The sequence below is a fragment of the Trichoderma virens genome (genome assembly GCF_000170995.1).
Source record: "Trichoderma virens Gv29-8 chromosome Unknown TRIVIscaffold_1, whole genome shotgun sequence".
Classification (NCBI taxonomy): domain Eukaryota; kingdom Fungi; phylum Ascomycota; class Sordariomycetes; order Hypocreales; family Hypocreaceae; genus Trichoderma; species Trichoderma virens.
Genome location: NW_014013748.1, coordinates 1,834,452 through 1,856,064, shown reverse-complemented (window position 1 = coordinate 1,856,064; position 21,613 = coordinate 1,834,452). Strand labels below are relative to the sequence as shown.

Below are 21,613 nucleotides of genomic sequence, written 5' to 3'. Positions count from 1 at the left end.
GGTGGCTCAGACTACCGAGATACGAACAGCACAGCTTGTGCTGCTAAATCATCGCACAGCTCTTGTACCTGGCGGGGACGCCACAGAGCAAGGCGCTGCCACGTATTATGTATTATGGGTTCCGATTGATGTTATATTTAGCAACCTGACTTCACGAGCAAACGGATCATCCCCAGACTCATCAAATCGTACTTAAGCTTGAAATGCCCTGTCAGCCCTGTTCTGTCAATCGACCCAATTTTCGCCTAGAGAGGACATGAATATCTTTTTTTTTTTCCCCTTTAAACCCCATAGTTTTCAATGACGCAGCTTCCCTGTATCCATCGCACCTTTAGAGTGACAAAGGCCCCTCATCGGTTATTCCAACCACACAGACTCTGTACATACCTACCTACACATACCCATACCTATCATACAATCACGCCACCTTACTAGTACAAACTAATCGTAGAAAGATTCCACATAGCATCAACATCGTCAATCAAATGCTGTAGATCCCCAAACTATTTCTTCTTCTCCCCCTGCGAATCATCCGAGGAAGAGTCGTCCTTGTTCGCCTTGCCTCTCCAGTTGCCACTCCACACATCAGCAATCTGCTCAAAGATGATATCGCTCATGCCTTTGCCCTCTTGAAAGCTCTTCTTGTGCTCCTCGGCCCTCTTCTCTTTCCAGTCCTCCCCCTCGCCGCCCATCCAGATGTCCTTGAGCCGGCTTTTGCCCTCTTCCGGCTCGGATTGTTTCTGAGCCTGTCTCTGCGCGGCCTCTCTCTCCCTTTGTTCCTTTAGCAGCTGCTGGGTCCTCTTTGCGCCTTCTGGTAGCCCCGTGTCAAATATTGAGCCCACGCGGCTTCCAAACCGCCCGTATATAGATTGTCCTGTGTACTCGTAGGCAAGCTGGTTTGTGCAGAGTGAGAATGCTCCCACCAGCACGAGCAGTCGGACGTCGGCCTTTCTGGGAGGGAGCAGCATCGCTAGGGGAGTGATTATTGCTCCTGCAAGCGCTGATTTGTGTATGAATTCATTGCGAGGAGGCAGCGGCGGTTTCTCAGGCTGTTCCGACATGATTTAATCTGTTGGTGTGTTGGAGAGACCGGCAAGGAGTGCGTTTATGCGATGTCGTAATATCAATGGGCAACTCGTATAGTCGTGTACCGTATTTCCCTTCTCTAACGAGTTTGGATAGCTTCGAGATCGCAATACGGCTTGTTGGAGTCGTGGTCAATCAGTACGATGGTTAATTGCAACAAGCAAATTCAAGACAAGTGCTCGAATCATTGCAACTTTTCTGCGGGCCAGTGGCTGAATGTAGCCAATCAGATGGCTTCCTCTGGTAGCCTCTGGCGATGCAAACATGCATCCCGCTTTTTAACCATTTCGGTGTCTCTATTTAAACAACATTCTCGTACGTATTGTTGGACGAACCAGCAGCTAGAGGTAGCCATGCAGCCTAAAGTGACATATATGAGCCGACAAGTCATCGGCCATACATTACCTGGTCTCTGCATACTATCATTATACGGCACCAGCCCATACTGGAGAAACAGTTCCTTGTCAACTCGGCAAACCGCCCTGCCAGTTCCATACTACCCTAAAGCCCCTGCCAAAATGTCTGTGCATCAGAAGGCCAGGCTGCCAGGGTAGAAATGGAGCCAAATAGCAAATTGGGCAAAATTCTATTATGGGGGAAATCGGTGGCGGCGTCTTGAAATACTCATCACCAGGACAATGAAATCCATAGAGTCATTGCCAATTGGACAATTGAAGAATTGGTATTACCTCTAGGTAAATAGTATAGTCCTATCGGCTCTAGAGGGTCAAATCTTGCACCAGCAAAGACCTCTCGAATAGAGGGTTACCTGTATCTTTGGGACGGAGTTTCCCTTGACCAGTTTGTGATAAGTTGAAAACCCTAAGGAGTGTTTCAGATCCTAATACTACCTATAGTACCGCCATAGGTGGGCATGTCTTTGGACTGACCTTTCTGCGTATGGACCATTCAGAAACCCTCCGAATCAAGACCAAGCTACTCCGTATATACCTTGTATGCCCTATCCCTTGCATGCGTGCCCAACGTCACACAAGGCATCCCTGTTGACCCATTTTGCCTATGCTATGGAGTATGGACTAATATCCAGCCATCTCCAGCAGATGCCTATGGAGTTGCTGTGTTGAAGGACGCAAATGTCGCATACGAAGGACTCTCACAATCAAGTCTCTGAGCGGAGTCGGGCCAACTTCAATATAGTATTGTCGATGATGAACGACAGCATGGGCTACGACAGTTTGGGCTGACCGCAACAAGCTGGCTGCTCCGAAAGGACCGAAACGGACACATGCAGTAGGTACATGCACAGAACATCCGAAAAGCTACCAAACGAGTACATGGTCCGGCAAGGTACAGGCAGGTAATAGTGCATCCCACAGACAACAAGCTTCGGCAAGCTGCATGCAAAGAGGAGGTGAGCGAAAGAGGGGGACGCGTGAACATGCGCTGCGACTTGGTGATGTATCGGCACAGCAAGTGCTCCGTACCGTACCTGGGTATAGTATCTTTGTACCGGTGCAGGCACTTGTACAAGAAGACATTGCCAAGATGAACTTCAACCGCAGTCATGTGGCGGCGGCGACACGCAGATCGTCAATCTTGTCTGTCGCATGCTCCATCGATGTGCTGGTGCAAGAACCAAGTCGGCGTACCAGCAGAGATCAGATTGAACGCTGCAGGCTGGAAAAAGTGCCGCTAAGGTGCAGTCCTAGCCAAGCACAGCTTCTAGCGGGATCCTTGGAGGGCAGCATGCGTCCGAAATGGGCGATTTGCGGCGAGCTAGATTGCAGCTATGTGTGCTGAGTTGGTGTGAGAGTAACTTGAACTTTGGTAGCGCGGGTTAGGCTCGTTGGAAGGGGAAAGATTCCGGTCAATGAAGATGTCAGTTGACTCTAATTATCTGAGGGCATCCCCACCGTCCCAAGTCGATACGGGTACCAGCAATTGAATCCAAGAGGACAGCCTCGCCAACCCTCATGAGTAACGTATGATGGCTACTGTACCTTGTCAATCTCTCTGCTGCCGTTGCCCCCCGAGAGAATTACGTGTGGTGGTTCTCTTGTCTCATACGGGCACCGCGTCGTGGAGACTTCTGGGCCAAACAACGGAGCTTGGAGTTACATGGCGGCACTTTGACATGGCCATTTATCCGCCTGTCAGGCAAGTACTAGGTAGACGGCTAGTATTGCTACCTGAGTCGATGGTGCGATGGAGCCATCCTGTGCTGTCAAAGAAACCGATGCGATACCTGCATGCCGTCCACTGCCACTGTGCTTGCAGCTGCAGGTCCTCCACCGCCCAGTTCATCCTGGCTCTCGCACGTCGTCGGCCATGACACGATGCATCGAGTTGCATCTGTCACCGGCTCTCGTCCAAGTACCGGGTACTTGTCGGTACCAAGTACCAGAGCCCCGACCGATGAAATTTAACACCAACGGCTCTGCTGCTGGTTGGGCCGGGTCAGGTCCATCGCATTTATTTCCTTGTATTTCCACCGCTGCGTACTCGTTCTGTACACCGTACATGTAATCAATACTCCCACACTACTAACCAAAGCAGCCCTGTCTGCCAGGCTGTAGGGGGACCTGCATGGCGGCGGCGACATGTGCATAATACACGGTTGTCAGCGTCTGCGTCTGCGTCTGCGTCTGTCTGCGGCTCCGGCATGAATTGGCCTGTGGATCTGGTGATTTGGCGGCGTTGAAGTGTCCAAGGCTGCCGCGGTACACCCTGTCCTGCCCTGCTTGCTCTGTCCTGCTCGCTCTGTCCTGCTCGCTCTGTTCTGCTCGCTCTGATCTGCCTGCTCTGCTCTGCTCTCCCGTCTCTCATCGCCTATAGTAGTTGTGGCTGTTTGTCTTGCTGTCTTGCTGTCTTGCTGTCTTGTTATAATTTCCTTTGTTTCCCCCTTTTCTGCACGTCTGTCTCACTTCCTTTCACTACTGCGCTACCTAAGGTACCTATCCTTCCCAAGGTATACGAGCACCAGGATCCAAGTACTATAGGTAGGCAATGTAGGTACTTGTCCATCGAAGCTCTTGTACCGGAGGTGTACTGCAGTAGCGGCAGCCGCTGTCTCGCCTCGACTCCACTCGACCTAGCTCCGCTACGACGGCCGCTACGACCTGCTAAGCGCATGGCTTCCCGTCAATTGATCTCCATATCCTGATAAGAGCGGCCTCTCCCCGTTCAGCGAACCCCCGCTATACATACTTCTCTGGAGTCTTCAACACTCTATTTTTTGCCTTTTCCTTTTGCTGCTATTTGCAAACCAGCCGCATATTTTACCGCTTTTATGAGGCTCCCTTAGCTTTATAATCCTCAGCACCGCGGGGCTCTCACCTCTCTCTCTCTCTCTCTCTCCATCCTTGTCATGGCTGCTCCTGGCCCCAGCCCGGCGGCAATGGTCTCGGCTGAGGGCTCATATCAAACTCCAGCCGCGACTCCAACGGGCTCTCCCGAACCTGACGGCATGGAACCTTCGTTGCCTTCGAGCGGCATTGCCCAGTCAATAACTTCAGTGATTGGCAGCGACAATGGCAGCGCCAACGGCAATGGCAAAGAGGCGCCCAAGAAGCGCAACCGACGAAGCAATCCCAAGGTCAAGACGGGGTGCTTGAACTGCAAGTAAGAACATCTGGAGTTGGACATATTTATGGAGTGTACAGCCTCTGATTATGATCATGAGCATCCCTCTGCCTTCCACCTCCCACTGCCTGCTCCTCTTCTCACACCCCCAGCATCTCATCTCGGGTAAAACCACTAACAGGCTCCGTCCACAGGCAACGGCGCATCAAGTGCGATGAAATGCGTCCAGCTTGCTCGCAGTGCGTCCGCAGCAAGAAAGATTGCACCGGCTATCCGGCGCCCAGCCGCGGGGCCAGAGCTGCCGTTGATGTCCGCATTGCTCCGAAGCCTTTGGTTGCCGCAGCGGCTGGGCTCCAGCACCTCCAGCAACTGCAGCCAGCGCCAAGCAGCATTGCGAGCGCTTCGACTTCAACCACTGCCAGCCTTTTGCTCACAGGTCACACCATTATGCTCCCCCCTCGGCGTGTCAACCGTCGCAAACGGCAGGCTGGGCCTCTCGCCGCCAATGCCACCATGCCCTTTGTGTACGAGCCGTCTCACAACTTGGCCTTGATGCATACGGAAAGTCTGTACTTTGACCTCTTCCGAGTCCAGACGGCTTCAGAGCTGTCTGGATACTTTGATTCGACCTTTTGGACACAGCGCGTTCTACAGGAATGCCACTTCGAGCCGTCCATTCGACACGCCGTTGTGGCTCTTGGCGCCTTGTATAAGACGCTTGAACAGTCTTGTGAGCCTGACTCGATGCCCCTTCCTGGTGCTATGAGCCGGCTGGACTCGGTCATGTGTCATTGGCAAGTTGCCGTTAGGAAATACTCGGAAGCCTGTAACGCCATGCTACTTCTCAGCGGTGACAAGTTGGCGACCAACAAAACCCGTCTGATGGCCAGTGTCTTATTAGCCTGTTTTGACTCTTTTATTGGTGACCATCGGCAGGCCATTGTCCAAATTCAAACGGGATTGAAGCTCCTGGCTCGAATTCAATCTGATCGGACGCAAGCTCCTCATTCCAATGAACGAGTTGAGGAAGATCTCCTAATCATTTTCACGCGCTTGGCAATTCAGGCCAAATCGTACGACATGGCTTTCCATTTCCCCCATCCATTCGTGATTGAGCTGGGCCCTCAGAGTTTACAAGACCCGTCCTCACCTCTCTCAGACATGGGTTCTCCTCAGCCGTCTAGGCCCATACCCCATCAGTTTTCATCCTTGCGGGAAGCTCGCCTGGCTTCAGATCAGCTGTGCGAGATGTTGCTGCGATTCATCGAACATTTACAGCGTGCCAAGAAAGAACCTTCCTACACCTTACCCCCGTCCTGGAGACAATTGGGTGCTACATTTCAAGGCCAAATTGATTCGTGGTCAAAAGCTTTCGAACCAATCTTCCAATCGCGGCTGCAGCCTGGCATGAATTTGCTGGAGAAGTCGGGCATCGCGGCCTTGAAAATGTTTCAGATCAACACAAATGTCATATTCTTGACGATTTTCTGCGATGCTGAGGTTCAGTTTGATGGTTTCCTCCCCCATTTCAAGGCTATTGTTAGCCTGGGTTGGGAGGTAGTTGGTGATGATGAAAAGCGAGCGGCTACCGAGCGTTGCCCGGACCCTCGGAGGTGCCAACAGCAACACGGCACTCCAATGCCAGCATTTATGGCGGGGAAATACACAACCCATCATATCAAGCCCAGCTTTTCCGCAGACCTTGGAATTGTTCCGCCGCTCTTTGTCGTGGCCACTAAATGTCGAGATCCAGTCGTCAGGCGGGAAGCAATCCAACTTTTGAGGAGCAGCGCCCGGCGTGAGGGCATGTGGGACAGCGAGCTGACGGCTAACATTGCTCAATGGGTTATGGAGGTAGAAGAGTCCGAGAATCCCTTTCCCGAAATGCATCCTCCTGGTGGGATAACGCAGGTCGTTCTTCCAAGCCGGGCAATACCAGAGGAAAAGAGAGTCATGGTCCAGTCTGTCAATTTCGACTTACGACATCGATTTGCTGAGCTCACGGTGGGCTCCCGAGATTTGCGCCAGGGGATGAGGGACCGACGACACAAAGCGACTCGAATCACTTGGTGAGCCCATGAACGCCCACCTCTTTACTCACGTTTTTTTCTATTCATCTTTGCGATTTTGTTGTCATGTCCACACATTATGATGTTTATGTCAATGTTCTTTTGAGGGAGTATTGCTCGTGCTTTGGATTGCATGGGGAAAACAGGTAATGGTTAATAGTGGAAGAGCGTTATGAACTACGAGGACAATGGGCCATGTTTCTTTTCTGTTACGTTTTTATCTCTTTTTCGTCATCTTTTTTTTTCCTAGGTGGAACTGCATGATCAAGGCGAATATGTCTACTTTTTTTTTGTGTGATGTATTTTCATTTATGGCAAGTTTTGGAGGGTGAAAATCAAGATATGAGCTCACGCAAAAGGGTTAATGGTTGATACGCAGATGATATCGCATATTTTATTCTATTCTTTATATATAGACCTGGGTAGTTTATCGAGAATAGCATGAATTTGTATTAATTAATACACAGCCGGTTTTGTTTCCCTGGCATCAAGAGGACCAAATCCTGCTCTTGCATTATTTCACTTTTGAATGGTATAATACATAGGTTCCAGCTGTTACACCTTTATTGGACGTCTCATCTTGATTATACATTTGACCACTATGCTAAATAGGTTAAGTTTACGCTCCTCCGAATTTACATGGGTGGCAGATCCTCTCTACATATTGGGCATTGAAGCCGGAAATTCATCCAGTTCTCCAGACAAAGGCTGTGGAAGATGTGGCGGCACGGAGTCACCATGTACATCCTCCTCGAAAACACCCCCGTCACGCTCATGTCTTCTTCTCCGGCCTTGACGACGGGGACCTCGAGCACCTCGCGGCAAATGGCGCAGTCGATGGCCCGCGTGGTGCCGCCGCCGCTGCCAGGACGGGCTTTATCTCTGTCCTCGCTGCTGCGTCTGCGATCACGGCCCGGGCTGTCCTCGGCACCAAGTCCAATGGGCAGCCCCCCAGCCTCGACGTTGTCTTCTCTGAGGACGGGGTGATAGTCCCACGCATCGGGCATCCAGCCCTTGGGAATGCCGAATCGAGGCCCCACGGCATCCTGCGTCGCGAGCACAAAGATCTGCAGCCAGACCCAAAGGCAAAGCACGGCAAAGGCCCGGGGCTCCGTCCGCGTGAGGAGGAAGTTGTCCGTCTTGAGCCAAAAGTATGCCAGTGGGAGAAGACGGAGGAGGGACTGGCCGATGACGAACTGCCACTTGAGGGCGCGGCGACAGTTGCGGATGATGTTGCGGTATATCTGGGGGATCCACATGGATAGATAGACAAGGGCACAGATGTTGAGGAACCATGAGCGCGCCGTCATGTACCATGCTATGGACGAGACGCTGACGAACATGACGAGGGCGCCTACGAGCACAAACCGGCCCATGAGTGACTGAAACGTCGGAGATTGCGTAGGCGGTTCACCTGGTCTCGCAGCAGCTGTGACTGCGCCAGGCACGGCCGAGGCGCCATCTGCGATGCTGGCAGCGGCGCCTACATTGGCAACAGCCGGATTACCGAGGCCACGTCCTGCTGTTACCGGCCCAGGGAGTATTGGGCCTGTTGCCGTGCCCGTGCGATTTGGTGTTAGCGGTGCTGAGGAGGCCGTACTGGTCGATCCGCTGTTTGGACCAGCTGCACCTTGCGTCCCTTCTCGGCGAGTGCGAGGCGGTGGTGTTTGGACCTCGTGAATCTTGGCAAGCAGGCTCCCCCCTATAGTCATGGACATGAAGGACGCAAACGTGAGCGTTAGGGTTGGCAAGAAGGTATACTGAGCCGTGGCAACCCACGACGCAGCCGCGCTAAAAGTCATGCCATCGGCAATGAGCATCATGCTGATTGTCCAAAAGCTGACTCTTCCAAGGGTAGACGGGGTATACGTCTCCTTCATCTGGCCCTTGAGCAACATGACCTGGCCAAACATCATCACCGCGTATGCGAGCAGCCAATAATTGATGCTGCTGATTTGCACCTCGAATTTCACGCCGAGGAGGTGATCGCCCTCGCTCCGGGGGAAATCCGGAGGCCCCTTTGACTCCATGAAGAGGCCGCAGTCGGGTGAGTATACAACCGCTGACATTTGGAGCTTTGGGATGTGCTTGATGGGCGCACCGAGTGGAGACTCCAGCTCTGACTCGATGGCTTGTAGCATCTCTGCCATGCTCTCCCCTTTGGGAATGGCAGACCCAAGACCCAAGCTCTGTCTGCTTGGGGGATGGGTCTGAAGATACACGACGTACTCGCAGTGTGGAGAGGGATTCCGAGTGTGGAGGGGGCTCTCAAAGTTGGATTTCCATGGTATGTTCTGGTCGGAGTAGATGTTCTTTTCCTTGGTAGCTATAGTGTGCTCAAGAGTTTGGTTCAGAAACCGCTGACTTGACTGGAAATAGTCGGGCCCAGGGGTCAGATGCGGTAGCCCAAAGATGCCGTCGAACTTCTCGCTTGTTGTTGCCATCATGATGACGCCCTGTCGTGGCCAATGCACGCCGAAGAGAACCATCTCCCAGCTCAATCCTGATCCCTCGGTGTCTTCAACCGTCACTACCGCCTTCACGTTGCGTATCAAGCCTCCAGAGAGGGGAGCATCGACCTTGGAGAGCTGCTCGTATTCGGCCACCGTCTCGTTTCCCGTCAGCCGTACCTGGAGCCTGCCAGTACCGCCGGTCACGTTACGAGCCCAGTCTGTTTTATCCCCGATCCAGTGCATAGAAGGCACGCTTTCGCTGAGATTGTAGCTGTCGTATGTCCTCGGGATTGTCTCCTGGCGGCGTACCCACTGCCCAAGAAGAACCCCCGAAGCGTTTGCCCATACCGCCTCCCCCTGTGCAACATCCCAGAGCTGCTCGCCGTCAACTGCTAGCATGGCATGGCGACTGAACTGCAGACCTCTTTCACGAAACCGGCCCAGATCCTGCCACGACAAGTGGTCCTCCTCTCTAAATCCCGTCAGGTTGACATATCTGGGGCTCGCGTGATCGCCATCGTCCTCCACCACGGGAGCAAAGTCCGCCCAGTGCGTCGTGTTCAGCACATCGAGGGATGCGCGGTAGTGCGAAAGTCGCGAGACAACGAGATCTGATAATGCGACCGACTGGCTCTGGTAGTCGCTGCCCGGCAGCATCCACCAGAGGATGAAGATGATGCCGAGGACCCTGAAGGCGGGGAGTTCTGGCATGCTGCCAGCGCAGTAGTTGAGGCCGCGGAATCAGCTATACCGCTATCATGATATTTGTCGCAGAACTGCCGAGGGAATCGGCGCAAGTGCTGGGTATCGAGGCTCGCAAGGAGAGGGACTGTGTAGGATGTAGAAGATCTGATGTCAAACACCAAGCTGGTGCGAAATACGGAGTGACGAAAGTCAGCGACACCCGAAAGCTCACTCGAAATGAAACAACAGCACTGCGCTAGCGAGGCGGGGCTCCGAATTTACAGGGGCCACCTGCAGCGATTGATGCCGCTACGGGGCGCTGAAGCCCGCTGTCACAGGGCCCCCGTCTTAGAGCCAGCGCGCTAAAGCCACTCTCTGCCTAGCACGACTTTGAGAGCGATCGGAGGGCCCAGCATATGCTCGTGCTCTTCATTCCTGTGGGCAAACTCTACCCCCCTTTCCTTGAAGTCAAACTCCAACTGAAACAAGCCAGCACAGAAACACTTCGGATATATAAGCGGTATCACAGCCCCCAGCAGCTTCAAGTGAGGGGAACAGGTTGCCCATATTTTGTGTGACTCTCGCCACTGCTCGCCGGAAGAATCAACGATCCCGCGCATCATCTCGTCTCATCTCAACATGGCATCAAATCGTGACTCCATCGCCTCAAACCCAGCGCCTGTATGTCTACTCTCCCATTTCCTGATTAAGTTCTACTGCACGACAAATATCAGCCAGCCTGGGGCATCTGCAATGACACCTCTGGTTTCAGCGGCCATACCAAGCCATAAGGACGCCACCACATCTGACGCTCTTCTTCTTCCCGGGCTAGATAATCCAGATGCATTCATGGAGCAGGCTAACCGAGTTCAAGCAGGCCAACGAGGACAGCAGCGCCGATGTTACAGCCGCCGTTGAAGACCTCTTGAACTCCTTGTCCAACAAATTTGCTGGGGTCTCATCCGAGATATTCGCCAAGAGTGAGTAGCCACCACAGCACAAAGATCAACGTGGCTTCCAGCATGCTAACACGAGGCAAGTGGACGAAATGTCTCGAAGGCTCGATAACCTTGAAGCGGCATTGTTAGAAAGTAAAAACAAGGAAGCAGGCTCCGCACCCAAATCTTCATGATGGAAGAAAAACATGTCATAGAATGATCTTTGCGCAGCTCATCTAGGGATCAGACCCCGTCAAAATTGTCACGGAGTTTTTTGGAGGAATTGGTTTGTTTGTTTTAGCTTTATCATGATGTATTTGTCTTGATAGCTGTAAACCCAGGGTTCATACAATTTATGATACTTTCATCGCTTGATAGTAGACAAACATTTTCTTTCTTTCTTTCTTTCTTTCTCTCTCTCTCTCTCTCTCTTCTTTGTTTCTTTCTCTTCAATGTCCAAATGGTTCATTTAGCTTACAGCTCGTCCTTGTCGTCCTCCTCCTTGGGGGTAAATTTGTCCAGGACGTTGACCTTGACCTTAATCTCATCCCGCTTACCAGCGGCAAGGCCACCCTTGGCCAAGATGCCCTGGAGTCGGGTGAGCTCCTTGCTGACAAACTTGGCATCCTTGTTCAGTTTGTCGAACACGCGGACGTAGTAGTCGGCGAATTTGGCCTCAGCGGTGCCCTTGAGCTTGGCAACACCCTCCTTAACCTCACTAATGGCCTCGGTCAAGGCAACGCCGCCGAGGAACTTGGCCACGATAGCGTCTAGTGAAGCCACAGTGCCGGCAGCGGGGCTCAGCTCACCTCCCTCAGTGCGGAAAGTGCCGGCCTTTTCGTTGACGAACTTGAGGAAATCGCTCTCTGATCGGCCGCCCTCGTATTCAACAGACTTCTTGCTGCCAGCGGGGAACCAGAAGATGGTAGGGTAGCCGGTAATGCCTTGCTCTTCGGCAACAGCCTTGCTGTCAGCGCCCTCGGCATCGACCTTGGCAATCACAACGTTCTCGTCACCAGCAAAGTCGTGGGCAACCTTCTCCCATGTAGGGGCCAGGTTCTTGCAGTCTAGATAAAGCAACACCAGTAAATACCAAGCGTCACTTGATTAGGGGTCAGGGTCTGCACTTACGGCCACACCAGGGAGCAGTGAAGGCTACCAGCACGTTCTTGTCGCTTCCAACCGTCTCGTAGAAGCTCTTGTTGTTGAGCATAACAACGCTGCTGGGCATCTCACCCTTCTTCTTGGGCTTAACACCAGTCTTCTCAATGATGAAGTTGGTCAGGCTGTCAAGATCACGGCCCGACTTGTACTCTTGCGGCTCCTTGCTCTTGCCATCGAAGAACTTTAGCGTGGGGAATCCCTGAATACCAAATCGCTTTCCGAGCTCCCGTTCCGAGTCGGCATCCACCTTGGCGATCTGTACCTTGTCCTTGGCATACTCATAGACCTGGGCGAGCTCCTCGTACACGGGGGCAAGGTTCTTGCAGTGGCCACACCAGGGAGCAAAGAACTCGACCAGCGTGGGCTTTCCAGAGAAGACGAGCTTGTCAAAGTTGGAGGGAATCAGGTCGATAACGGCCGATTTGGCAGCCACCGAGCTGGCCAGGACGGCGAGCACGAGGCTCTTGATCAAAACCATGACGTATTAGGAAAGGCAAGATCTAAGCTGGGGTTGTTGGATGGGAAAAGCGGTATCAACGGGAGTGGGAACGGATGGAGTGCTAAGTGCAATTGATGGGTACTTGCTATGACCAGCCAGAACACCACTTATAAAAGATAATCACCGCGGCGAGTCACCTGAAATAGTGCTTTGAAATCAAGGGCGCGAAAGAGGACAGCTTGCGCCAAGTCCAGGAATGCGGTTGGTTCAGGCACAGGCGGGGAGCTCGGCATGCGATTAGTGGTCTCACCTCACCGAGGGATTCGCCCCTCACCACAGCTCCCTTGCAACCTTGCTATTGTTTATCTATGATTAGAGCTGTTTCACGTGATGATAAGCGCATCGCAGTCACGATGCGCCGCACGTGACACGCGCAAATTCCCCCCTTTGCCCTTTGCGATTTGGTGGCCCGCTCCGCCGGGGCTGACAACCCTCCAATCGGTTGAAGCATAGGCCATAGCAAATTCACACAAAATTTCCGCCCACTTCTGCCCTCGCGAAATCACCATCTTGCAACACCACAACCGCAATCATGTCCCACGAAAGCGTCTGGAACTCGCGCCCGCGAAACTACGGCAAGGGCTCTCGCCAATGGTATGACGACCTGATGCTACCCTTTATTTTCTGAGCTTGGGTTGCCTCCCTTGCACGACTTCAAGCGAATGTCAAAATAGGAGGACGGATAATGGGCGAACCGCGAAAATTCACACAGAGACCGATGGCTAACTGGGTCTTGTTTTCTTCATTATAGCCGCGTCTGCAAGCACACCGCCGGTCTGGTCCGCAAGTACGACCTCAACCTGTGCCGTCAATGCTTCCGTGAGAAGGCCAAGGACATTGGTTTCCACAAGGTGAGCATCCAGAGACAACCGACAAGAGCTAGGGAGAGGGAAATGGCCCAAGGGAATAGACAAGGGAATAGGGATATGATATCTGAGAAACATCAGCTAACGTGTCTCGTTCTTCTAGTACCGATAAAGGAGTTGTATGGGGGCTTCCGAGGGGGCGAGGGATTGACGGATGCGTGCTGCATTTTTGATGGCCACACAAAAAGCACTCGGAGGGCGGCCGCCTGGAACCGGAGTTTAATGGATGGCTTGGTTTTAAGGAAAGATCGTGCGTCTGACGAACATCCTCCGAGGATAGACGAATACCATTGCATTCGAAAAATATTTCATACTGCGTCCGCTCTGTTGGTGTGCTTTCTTTATGCTGCGAGATGACGAGATGAAGACCTATGAATGCCATGGACCGAAAAGTTTTTTTCTACTCTTATTGCCCGTCGCAGCTCTCGTAGGCTGTCCTGCCGAAGTGACAGACATTTGTTTCTCCATTAAACAGGATGCGCATACATGAGTGAATTGGTCCGCGACATTTCATCCTAGCCACCCCCTTCCATTTTTCTCCCTAACGTCTCCCAAGGGCGAAGCGGTTGACATCTTACGATTTGGAACCAGTAAATTAGAAAAGGGTTTTTTGTTTGCATTTCTATTTCTGCCTCCAACCCTCCGTCTAAAGTACATCATATATCAAGACATTAAGGAAGAAGCAAAGCGGAGATTTTTGTACCCACTTCCTCCTACAACTTATACACGAGCTCAATTTTGGCTCAAACGCGGGACCTGTGACCAAGTTTAACATGTGCATTTCTTGGATGCATCCAGCCCAGTTTCCCAACCGTTTTTATTTTTTCCGTTCCAACAACTCCACGCTGTTCCAGGGTTGTTTTAATCGTTACATTTACTGAATGATGCGGGTGACCAGACCAGTGGCGACGGTCCTGCCGCCCTCACGGATGTTGAATCGCTGACCAGCCTCGATGGCATTGGGGTTGGTCAGGGTGACAACCATCTCGACGTTGTCACCGGGCATGACCATCTTGCCAGCGGCATCGGGGGTGCCCTCAGGGAATGTCAGATCGACAGACTCGTCAGAGGTACGCAGGTAGAGCTGGGGTCGGTAGTGCTCGTGGAAACCGGTGTGACGGCCACCCTCCTCCTTGGTGAGGACGTAGAGGGAGGCGAGGAACTGCTTGTGCGACTTGACAGTGCCGGGCTTGCAGACGACCATACCACGGCGAACATCCTCACGGCGGATACCACGGATGAGGAGACCAGAGTTGTCACCGGCCTGGGACTGCTCGCAAGACTTCTTGAAGGTCTCGATATCGGTAACCTTGGTCTTGATGGGATCGACTCCCTTACCGACAAGCTCGACTTCCTCGTCACGCTTGAGGACACCACGCTCGACACGGCCGGAAACGACGGTACCACGACCAGAGATGGAGAAGACATCCTCGACAGACATGAGGAAGGGCTTGTCAAGGTCACGCTCGGGGGTGGGGATCCACTCGTCGACGGCCTTGAGCAGCTCGTCAATCTTCTGCTCACCAATCTCGGGCTTCTGGTTCTGGAGAGCCATCAGGGCAGAACCCATGATGACGGGGGTCTCGTCTCCCTCGAAGCCATAGGTGGTGAGAAGCTCACGCATCTCCATCTCGACAAGTTCCAACATCTCAGGGTCGTCAATGGCATCGACCTTGTTGACGAAGACAACAATCTTCTGGACACCGACCTGTCGGGCAAGCAGCAAGTGCTCACGGGTCTGGGGCATCTGACCGTCGGAGGCAGCAACGACAATGATGGCACCGTCCATGTTGGCAGCACCAGTAATCATGTTCTTGATGTAATCGGCGTGACCAGGGCAGTCGACGTGGGAGTAGTGGCGGTTGTCTGTTGAGTACTCAATGTGGGCGGTAGAAATGGTGATACCTCGCTTTCGCTCCTCGGGGGCCTTGTCAATGGCGCCATACTCGAGGAAGTTTGCCAGGCCCTTCTCAGCCTGTCTCTTGGTGATGGCAGCAGAGAGAGTGGTCTATAGTTGCGGAACTTGGTCAATATAAAATCGCTTAGACAGCATATAGCCGATCTTTTAAGAGGTTGTAGTAAACTGACCTTTCCGTGATCGACGTGACCAATGGTACCTATGGCAGAATCCCTATTAACACCAGAATCCTCCCGCAACTCAAGCCAAACGACGTCTTACCGATGTTCACGTGCGGCTTGGTTCGCTCAAAAACAGCGTACGTGCGAGCGAGGTTGAGAACACCAGCGGCACTTCGGTTGTTCTTGAGCGCAGCCTGCAGCGGGTTGACGCTGCCGGCCTTGAGGCCATGCCGGGCCGTCCGCAGAAACGGAGCAATTGATCTGAATGCCGTCGACATGTTGCGCCGCTGATATTAAATGCACAATGCCAGACCAAAGAAGAGAAGGAAAAAAATATTTGGACGGTGGGGGAGGGGAAAATTGCACAGCGCCGGATCAGGCGTTCTGGGGTGCCAAGTGCAGACGAAATTTTTGTGAGCTCACCCAGCATTGAGAGCTTTTGCGCTATGCCAATTGGATACATGCTACCAGTATAGAGAGCATCACGTGATTGAGCGCTGTACTTTGTGCAAATACACGTAAAGAAGGCTACGAAAAGGTACTAAGGTAATACGCTGTCAATCATACAGTACCTTAGGTAACTTGCACTGAGACGCGCCATCTTCTACAATAAGCCATTCGCGATTCAGATTGATCTTATTTCAAAATCTATACGACAGGAAGACTGCCTATTGATTTAATCTTTCAGGTCGTTGCTGATTAAGAAAGGGGGGCAAAAAAAAGCGCAAATGTCACTCACGGCGATGCCGTAAAGACTTGGATGCAATGAGTTTGCGGTCAAGAATTCGCGGACATCAGAGGACTTTTATTGATGAAAAATGGGCTGCACTCAACTCTCAAGTTTTGAATAAAGAAAGCAATCAGCAAGAATACGAAAATTTATATATATATAATTATCAATTATCACTCCATTTACTTATTTCTTGATCAACCCCTTTGGCAGATTCCTCGAAAAGCTCTTACTATTGTCAAGTCTCTAAATGGCGCTCAATCGGGCCAATCGGGCCCGCCAGATCCAACCGGCAGTCTCGGAGAAATAGTCCGGGGCACGCCGTCTTCACTAAGGAATTTGCCTTGTCGGTGTCCAACAAAAACTTCCGTCCGCCCTCTGGAAGTTTGCCTTTTGAACTCTCAACATACTTCATCATTGCCTACAAAAAGGTCATCTCCTCTCATTCTCGAGTACATATACTCTTTGTATACCACCAAAAGAGACCTCTTTCATTCTCTCAGCTATACATACATCTCCTTGAGCAAAAAATTCTCACCCACCGCCGCAAAGGCTCTGCGTCCCTTTTATTCTTCTACGCCCCTTTTAAGAGAGTTATACACATTTGACACCATGGATTCTCAATCAACCCAGCAGGACGGCGCTGGCCAAGCTACCCTGAACGCATTGGGCTCTGTTGTTTCCCAGTTATCTCAGTACGGCCAGAATGCCTCCAACAACATCCAAAAGAGCTTTGGTGACATGACAACACACGGCTGGCTTCGCCTCGTCATGATTGTCTGCACATACCTGCTGATACGGCCACATGTCATCAAATACTCCACCAAGCACGCCGTCAAGCAGCTGGAAAAACAGGATGAAAAGGACAAGGCGGAGGCCAAAGAGGCAGTGGCCAAAATGTCGCCCAACGATCTGCGTGGCCTGAACGCTGGAGCAGAGCTTGACGTGGACGCTGATGAGGGTGCCGACGGAACCAGCGCCGACTGGGGCTCTAAGGCACGAGTCAGGCAGAGGAAGATGCTGCGGAAGATGCTGGAAGCTGAGGAGAGGCGACGATATGAGGAAGAGTCTGACGAGGATATTCGGGATCTCCTGGAGTAAGCACGGGCAGACTGGATGGGCCAGCAAAACGAACACGGGTATGACTAGCCTCGTGCATTTACCTCCAGGGGCGACTTGTTTCACGCACGCCAAACTGTTGAGGAACCATGATGGGGTTGTGCCTAGAAACACTGGGTGCTCAAAAAAGGGCGGGTTGGGATGGATCTGGCCAAGGTGGCCTTATCACGCATTACTTTACAAAATGTCTATACCTAATGTACGCGCTACGGTCTGTTGAGAGTGGCGCAATAATAACGACGTACCTAATATGACAGATGAAATAATAAATACACATACATGAGCAAGAGGGAGCCGTAGACGTCGTGAGTCTTGAGTCGAGATGGTGTGCTGCGTACCTACCTAGAGCTTCCTAGGTACTACCTGGCAGATTCCAATAAGAGTATAGAGGCGCAATATGTAGTAGGTGGTATTGTTATGGAGACTTTAACTGTCCCAGTATGGAAGCATTGCAAGTGCGCCTCCAAAAGAGCCTCACGGCAGAGCCCCACCGCAGCACTTCTTATACTTGAGTGTGTTTGACTCGGCGGCCTCGCCACAACACGGGCAATGCTCTTCTTACAGTAGGCACGAGGCTTGATAGCAGAATGCAGACAACATGGCAAATGCGTCAACTAACCAAGGAAGAAGAGCTTCGACGCTGATCAAACGCTCGCGCCGTTACCAAAGTTACCCTGTACGTCACCCTACGGGCATCGGCGAATAGAATGTCGGGCGGGGAAGTACAAGATAGAAACCCCCAGAGCCTGCCATGTTCGCAATCAGCAGTTGAGGAGAACTAGAGCAAGCTGCATGATTCGTCGATATCCTGTGTGGCTAGCTTGGCGCATAAGAATGCGGTGGTCCAAGAATGGGGGAAATCTGGGCCAAGATGGTCTCAGTTTCACAGCTTGTTGGTTGTAGCAGGCGAGCCAACTCGATCGGCCACAACTCACGCCTTGACAGGGCCACAACACGGGGAAAGCCTAGCTATCTTTCTGCAACCAGCGAAACTCTCATTACCCCCCATGCACAGCCCTGTAAGATACAGATAGACGCATTCGAAGCGCCAGAAGCAGCATCGGCCATTTAGGCATCTCGAGCTCCTGGTAGGGTAAGGGTTGGGCACGAGTGGCAACAAGCTACAGGTACCCAGCAGGCAGTTATAGCACTCGGGACCCCTCAAAGCGGGCCGCCAGGCCGCTAGAATATAACAGCCCAGACCCCACCACGATGTCATTTGATGGCCTCGGATCATCTTAAAGCAAAGCACCGCTGACGTCTGGTGGGTTTTCTGCCAAACCATCCTGACCTCACTTTCCACCAAGATCGTTTGTTTACTCTCCAGAGGCCCGTTGCAGTGGGTTTTTTGCCAGCTTGCCCAGCGGACCTCTGCCTCACCATTGGATCCCAGTACGGGCTCTTATCCAAGCTCGATCGCGGGCCCTGCGACGCAGCTCACATTGGCGTCAGGCCGACCAATTTGTGGCGCGTCGCATCGACGCCCTGGTCTGGCATCCAACCGAGCCTGTCGCAGGTCCTTTCCCCTGGTGATCTAGGATTTACCATCTGGCGACGGCTCAAGATGAGCAACTCTCTCGATATCCATGACATACTCCAGACGGGGTACTTCACCACGTCGAGAGCAAGGCATGGCCACTCGTATGCTGCGCTGATCCCCGGCTGCCTGCCTGCACCTCTTCTGGACGCAAATACTGACCACGGTAATCCACACAGAGCATCTGTCGATTCCTCGACTCGCCCTGGGCGCTCATACGAATCGACTGAACCACCCGTCTCTCGCATCGCGCCTCGATACTACGACGACATTCCGCATCGGCGCCGCTCAATCCTGCCCCCGCCAACCGTTGAAGATGAAGCTGAGTCACTCGCCAAGGAGTTTGGTGGCCGCGTCAAACCTGTCTTGGAAGAAGAGCCCCAATCAAGAGGAGAAATTGACCAGCAGCCACTTATGCTAGAAGTCCATGAGTTCAACCCTGAGCGTCGCTTTGTTATTGTGCCGGGGTCGGAGAGTGCGACTGATGACGGCGCATCCAGAGACAAGCTTCGCCAGGAGAAGGAAAAGAAGAAAGAGAGAAAGAAGGCATCCGCCTCTCCTTCGCCCGAAGCATATACCCGAAAGACCAACGAACCTGAAAAGAAGGACTCCGATCGCCTTGGTGACGCTATTCCGAGATTAGAGAGACGTGGAAGCAGACAGGAGTTACCTCGGTTGGAGACAGATATAGAGGAGAACCGGATACCAAGCCACCACCGAAGCAAATCTGCTGCTAGTGGCATCCGCCCGGAGTTCGCCCAGTCATACCGCAAGTATGGGGAAGAATATCTTTCGCCGCAGGTAACCAAGCATGGGTCGAGTGGTCGGGATAAGACGTATTATGGATATGGCCAGCCACCTACCCAGAGTAGCGTCAGTCTGGGAGAACCAAATGACAAGAAATGGGATGACGACAAGTACCATAGACGAAGCGCGACAGTGTCAGCCGAGAGGCCAAATTCAAGCTTCGAAGCATCCCGGAGACCTACATCGAATGACCGCATCAATGGACCTCGACCGCTAGATGGCAACCGACCACCTCGAGACGACCTGAGAGAGGGCGGCCATGCGGCCTATAAGTCATCTCCTGTCGACAACTTGAGAGCTCCGTCTCCATCCAAGTTCAAGGACCAGAATTCCCCGCGGGATGAAGCCTTCGGCGCGTCTTACAGGAGAGAGAACCCCGTCATCATTGATGACGACCGCATCTCTGTTGCGTCATCGCGCAGAGGCGATGCAAGTAGCCAAAACTCTCGCTCTCCTTCAAGAGTTCCTACCATGCCCTTGGTGTCGGCGAACTCAGCTGAACCGCCAGATGACTGGGTACCGAACCGCCGCGTTTCCACTACCTTTCCAATCGGCCGCGACAAGACTTCACAGGAACATAAAACCCCTCCAGCGATTTACCTTCCTTATCCAGACGATGATGATGCTATTGTCGCCTGGCCGGATGCATCAGCAGAGGGAGACGATGGGCGGCAAGCGCAGGCGGTTAGCGCGACATCTGTCTTGATGCCTCCCATCCCTCAAATCGACGACGAGCTTGTCGCCCCGGATGACAAGTCTGTTAGATCACCGTCCCCCAAAGAGCCAGCTGTGGTAACAAAACCTTGGCAGCCTCCCCCATTTGATCCCAACAAATCTGGGGTGCGTCCAGACCAAACAGTCGGGTCATACCGGCGCTATTCTGAGACCAGAGGTCACGAAGGGCAATCAGATCTTCCAAATATACCAGAGTGCAAGCGCACGGTGCCAGTAGCAGGCAAGATGGACTGGCTTACACTTCCTAGGACGGATTTCAACATCTGCCCTGATTGTTACGGTGCCGTGTTTGCAGAAACCCAATTTCGAACCCATTTTCATCCAGTGCTACGGCCGACTGGTAACCCAATTGCATGCGATTTTGGCTCATCACCATGGTATCGGATCGCCTGGCTACTCACGCTGAAACACAAAGTGCCAGACCTGCAGCTGTTTCATCATCTCGCAACCATCATGATGGAGTCTCGCGACTATCCGTGCCCGCTGGAACGAAAGGTAACACGAGTCTGGTATACTGTCAAAGACCCCTACACGAGGCGACCTGTACCTGAATTTGCAGTATGTTATCAATGTGCAAAGACGGTGGAGACATTGTTTCCAAATCTTACCGGCGTTTTTATCCCACTTGATTCTCGAGGCGACCCGTCGCGAAATGTCTGCTCTCTTCACTTCACGCCCCAAAGAAAGCAATTCGTGCTCTTCTTCGATGCCTTTGAAACCACGTCGGACAAGAGCTATGTGACCAACAAAAAGCCAGACTACGGCGATTTATCCATGATGCTTACACGGCTGAGCACTCTGAACGAGTGCCGCGAGGACCGCCGCGTGAGCGATGGATACTGGTATGTGATGGAGTATCTACCAGATTTCACCGTTTGTGGGGAATGCTATGAAGATGTGGTTCGGCCTCAGCGCACGGAAGATAATGTGATTGCCCAAAACTTTTACATGAAGCCCACGAAGCTGCCCGTTGCCACTTGCCAGCTCTATTCTCCTAGGATGAGAGAAATTTTCAAGAGGGCCTGCAGGAACAAGGATCCCGAATATCTCGAGGCAAAAGTTCGAGAGCGATTGAAGATCGAGAAGGACGTACACGCCAAATTTCTCGGTCTCGTCAGAGATAAGCGTAATAGCGCATGGACGGACGAACAGATTGACAAGCTGAGTAGGGAGTGGAAGAGATGGGAATAAATGGACAGGCAAAAGACTCCTTTCATTTTTCTTTTTCTTTTTTTTTTTTTTTGGGTACTTGATGCACCGAAACATGCATAGCGAGATTCATATCACGAAGATGCCATCTATAG

At 52.4% G+C, this 21,613-nt stretch overlaps 9 protein-coding genes across 9 annotated transcripts; 5 read left to right on the top strand and 4 right to left on the bottom strand.

The window, feature by feature from the left end:
• Nucleotides 1-359: 359 nt before the first annotated feature.
• TRIVIDRAFT_215110 (uncharacterized protein) lies at nucleotides 360-1,225 on the bottom strand (the record flags this gene model as incomplete). The annotated part of the gene is made up of 1 exon (XM_014106053.1): nucleotides 360-1,225. The coding sequence occupies one exon, from the start codon at nucleotides 1,059-1,061 to the stop codon at nucleotides 504-506; it is 558 nt and encodes a 185-aa protein (XP_013961528.1).
• Nucleotides 1,226-4,513: 3,288 nt separating this feature from the next.
• TRIVIDRAFT_33750 (uncharacterized protein) lies at nucleotides 4,514-6,702 on the top strand (the record flags this gene model as incomplete). The annotated part of the gene is made up of 2 exons (XM_014106052.1): nucleotides 4,514-4,668; nucleotides 4,824-6,702. The coding sequence occupies 2 exons, from the start codon at nucleotides 4,514-4,516 to the stop codon at nucleotides 6,700-6,702; spliced, it is 2,034 nt and encodes a 677-aa protein (XP_013961527.1).
• Nucleotides 6,703-7,280: 578 nt separating this feature from the next.
• On the bottom strand, nucleotides 7,281-9,862 carry TRIVIDRAFT_176061 (uncharacterized protein; the record flags this gene model as incomplete). The annotated part of the gene is made up of 1 exon (XM_014106051.1): nucleotides 7,281-9,862. The coding sequence occupies one exon, from the start codon at nucleotides 9,860-9,862 to the stop codon at nucleotides 7,334-7,336; it is 2,529 nt and encodes an 842-aa protein (XP_013961526.1).
• Nucleotides 9,863-10,474: 612 nt separating this feature from the next.
• TRIVIDRAFT_217910 (uncharacterized protein) lies at nucleotides 10,475-10,967 on the top strand (the record flags this gene model as incomplete). The annotated part of the gene is made up of 3 exons (XM_014106050.1): nucleotides 10,475-10,516; nucleotides 10,713-10,815; nucleotides 10,876-10,967. 3 exons carry the CDS (start codon nucleotides 10,475-10,477, stop codon nucleotides 10,965-10,967), a joined length of 237 nt encoding a protein of 78 aa, XP_013961525.1.
• Nucleotides 10,968-11,067: 100 nt separating this feature from the next.
• On the bottom strand, nucleotides 11,068-12,631 carry TRIVIDRAFT_73230 (protein disulfide isomerase; the record flags this gene model as incomplete). The annotated part of the gene is made up of 2 exons (XM_014106049.1): nucleotides 11,068-11,840; nucleotides 11,905-12,631. 2 exons carry the CDS (start codon nucleotides 12,413-12,415, stop codon nucleotides 11,248-11,250), a joined length of 1,104 nt encoding a protein of 367 aa, XP_013961524.1.
• A 337-nt stretch (nucleotides 12,632-12,968) lies between these two features.
• Nucleotides 12,969-13,414, top strand: TRIVIDRAFT_217908 (uncharacterized protein; the record flags this gene model as incomplete). The annotated part of the gene is made up of 3 exons (XM_014106048.1): nucleotides 12,969-13,030; nucleotides 13,188-13,287; nucleotides 13,406-13,414. The coding sequence occupies 3 exons, from the start codon at nucleotides 12,969-12,971 to the stop codon at nucleotides 13,412-13,414; spliced, it is 171 nt and encodes a 56-aa protein (XP_013961523.1).
• A 485-nt stretch (nucleotides 13,415-13,899) lies between these two features.
• Nucleotides 13,900-15,689, bottom strand: TRIVIDRAFT_110962 (uncharacterized protein; the record flags this gene model as incomplete). Its single annotated transcript, XM_014106047.1, has 3 exons — nucleotides 13,900-15,310; nucleotides 15,391-15,419; nucleotides 15,482-15,689. 3 exons carry the CDS (start codon nucleotides 15,657-15,659, stop codon nucleotides 14,177-14,179), a joined length of 1,341 nt encoding a protein of 446 aa, XP_013961522.1.
• A 1,034-nt stretch (nucleotides 15,690-16,723) lies between these two features.
• TRIVIDRAFT_63081 (uncharacterized protein) lies at nucleotides 16,724-17,230 on the top strand (the record flags this gene model as incomplete). The annotated part of the gene is given in 2 exon segments (XM_014106046.1): nucleotides 16,724-17,208; nucleotides 17,228-17,230. Coding segments are annotated over 2 exon segments (488 nt in total), but the record flags the coding sequence as incomplete, so codon positions are not given.
• Nucleotides 17,231-18,794: 1,564 nt separating this feature from the next.
• TRIVIDRAFT_34593 (uncharacterized protein) lies at nucleotides 18,795-21,500 on the top strand (the record flags this gene model as incomplete). The annotated part of the gene is made up of 3 exons (XM_014106045.1): nucleotides 18,795-18,871; nucleotides 18,947-19,876; nucleotides 20,012-21,500. The coding sequence occupies 3 exons, from the start codon at nucleotides 18,795-18,797 to the stop codon at nucleotides 21,498-21,500; spliced, it is 2,496 nt and encodes an 831-aa protein (XP_013961520.1).
• Between the last annotated feature and the right edge of the window lie 113 nt (nucleotides 21,501-21,613).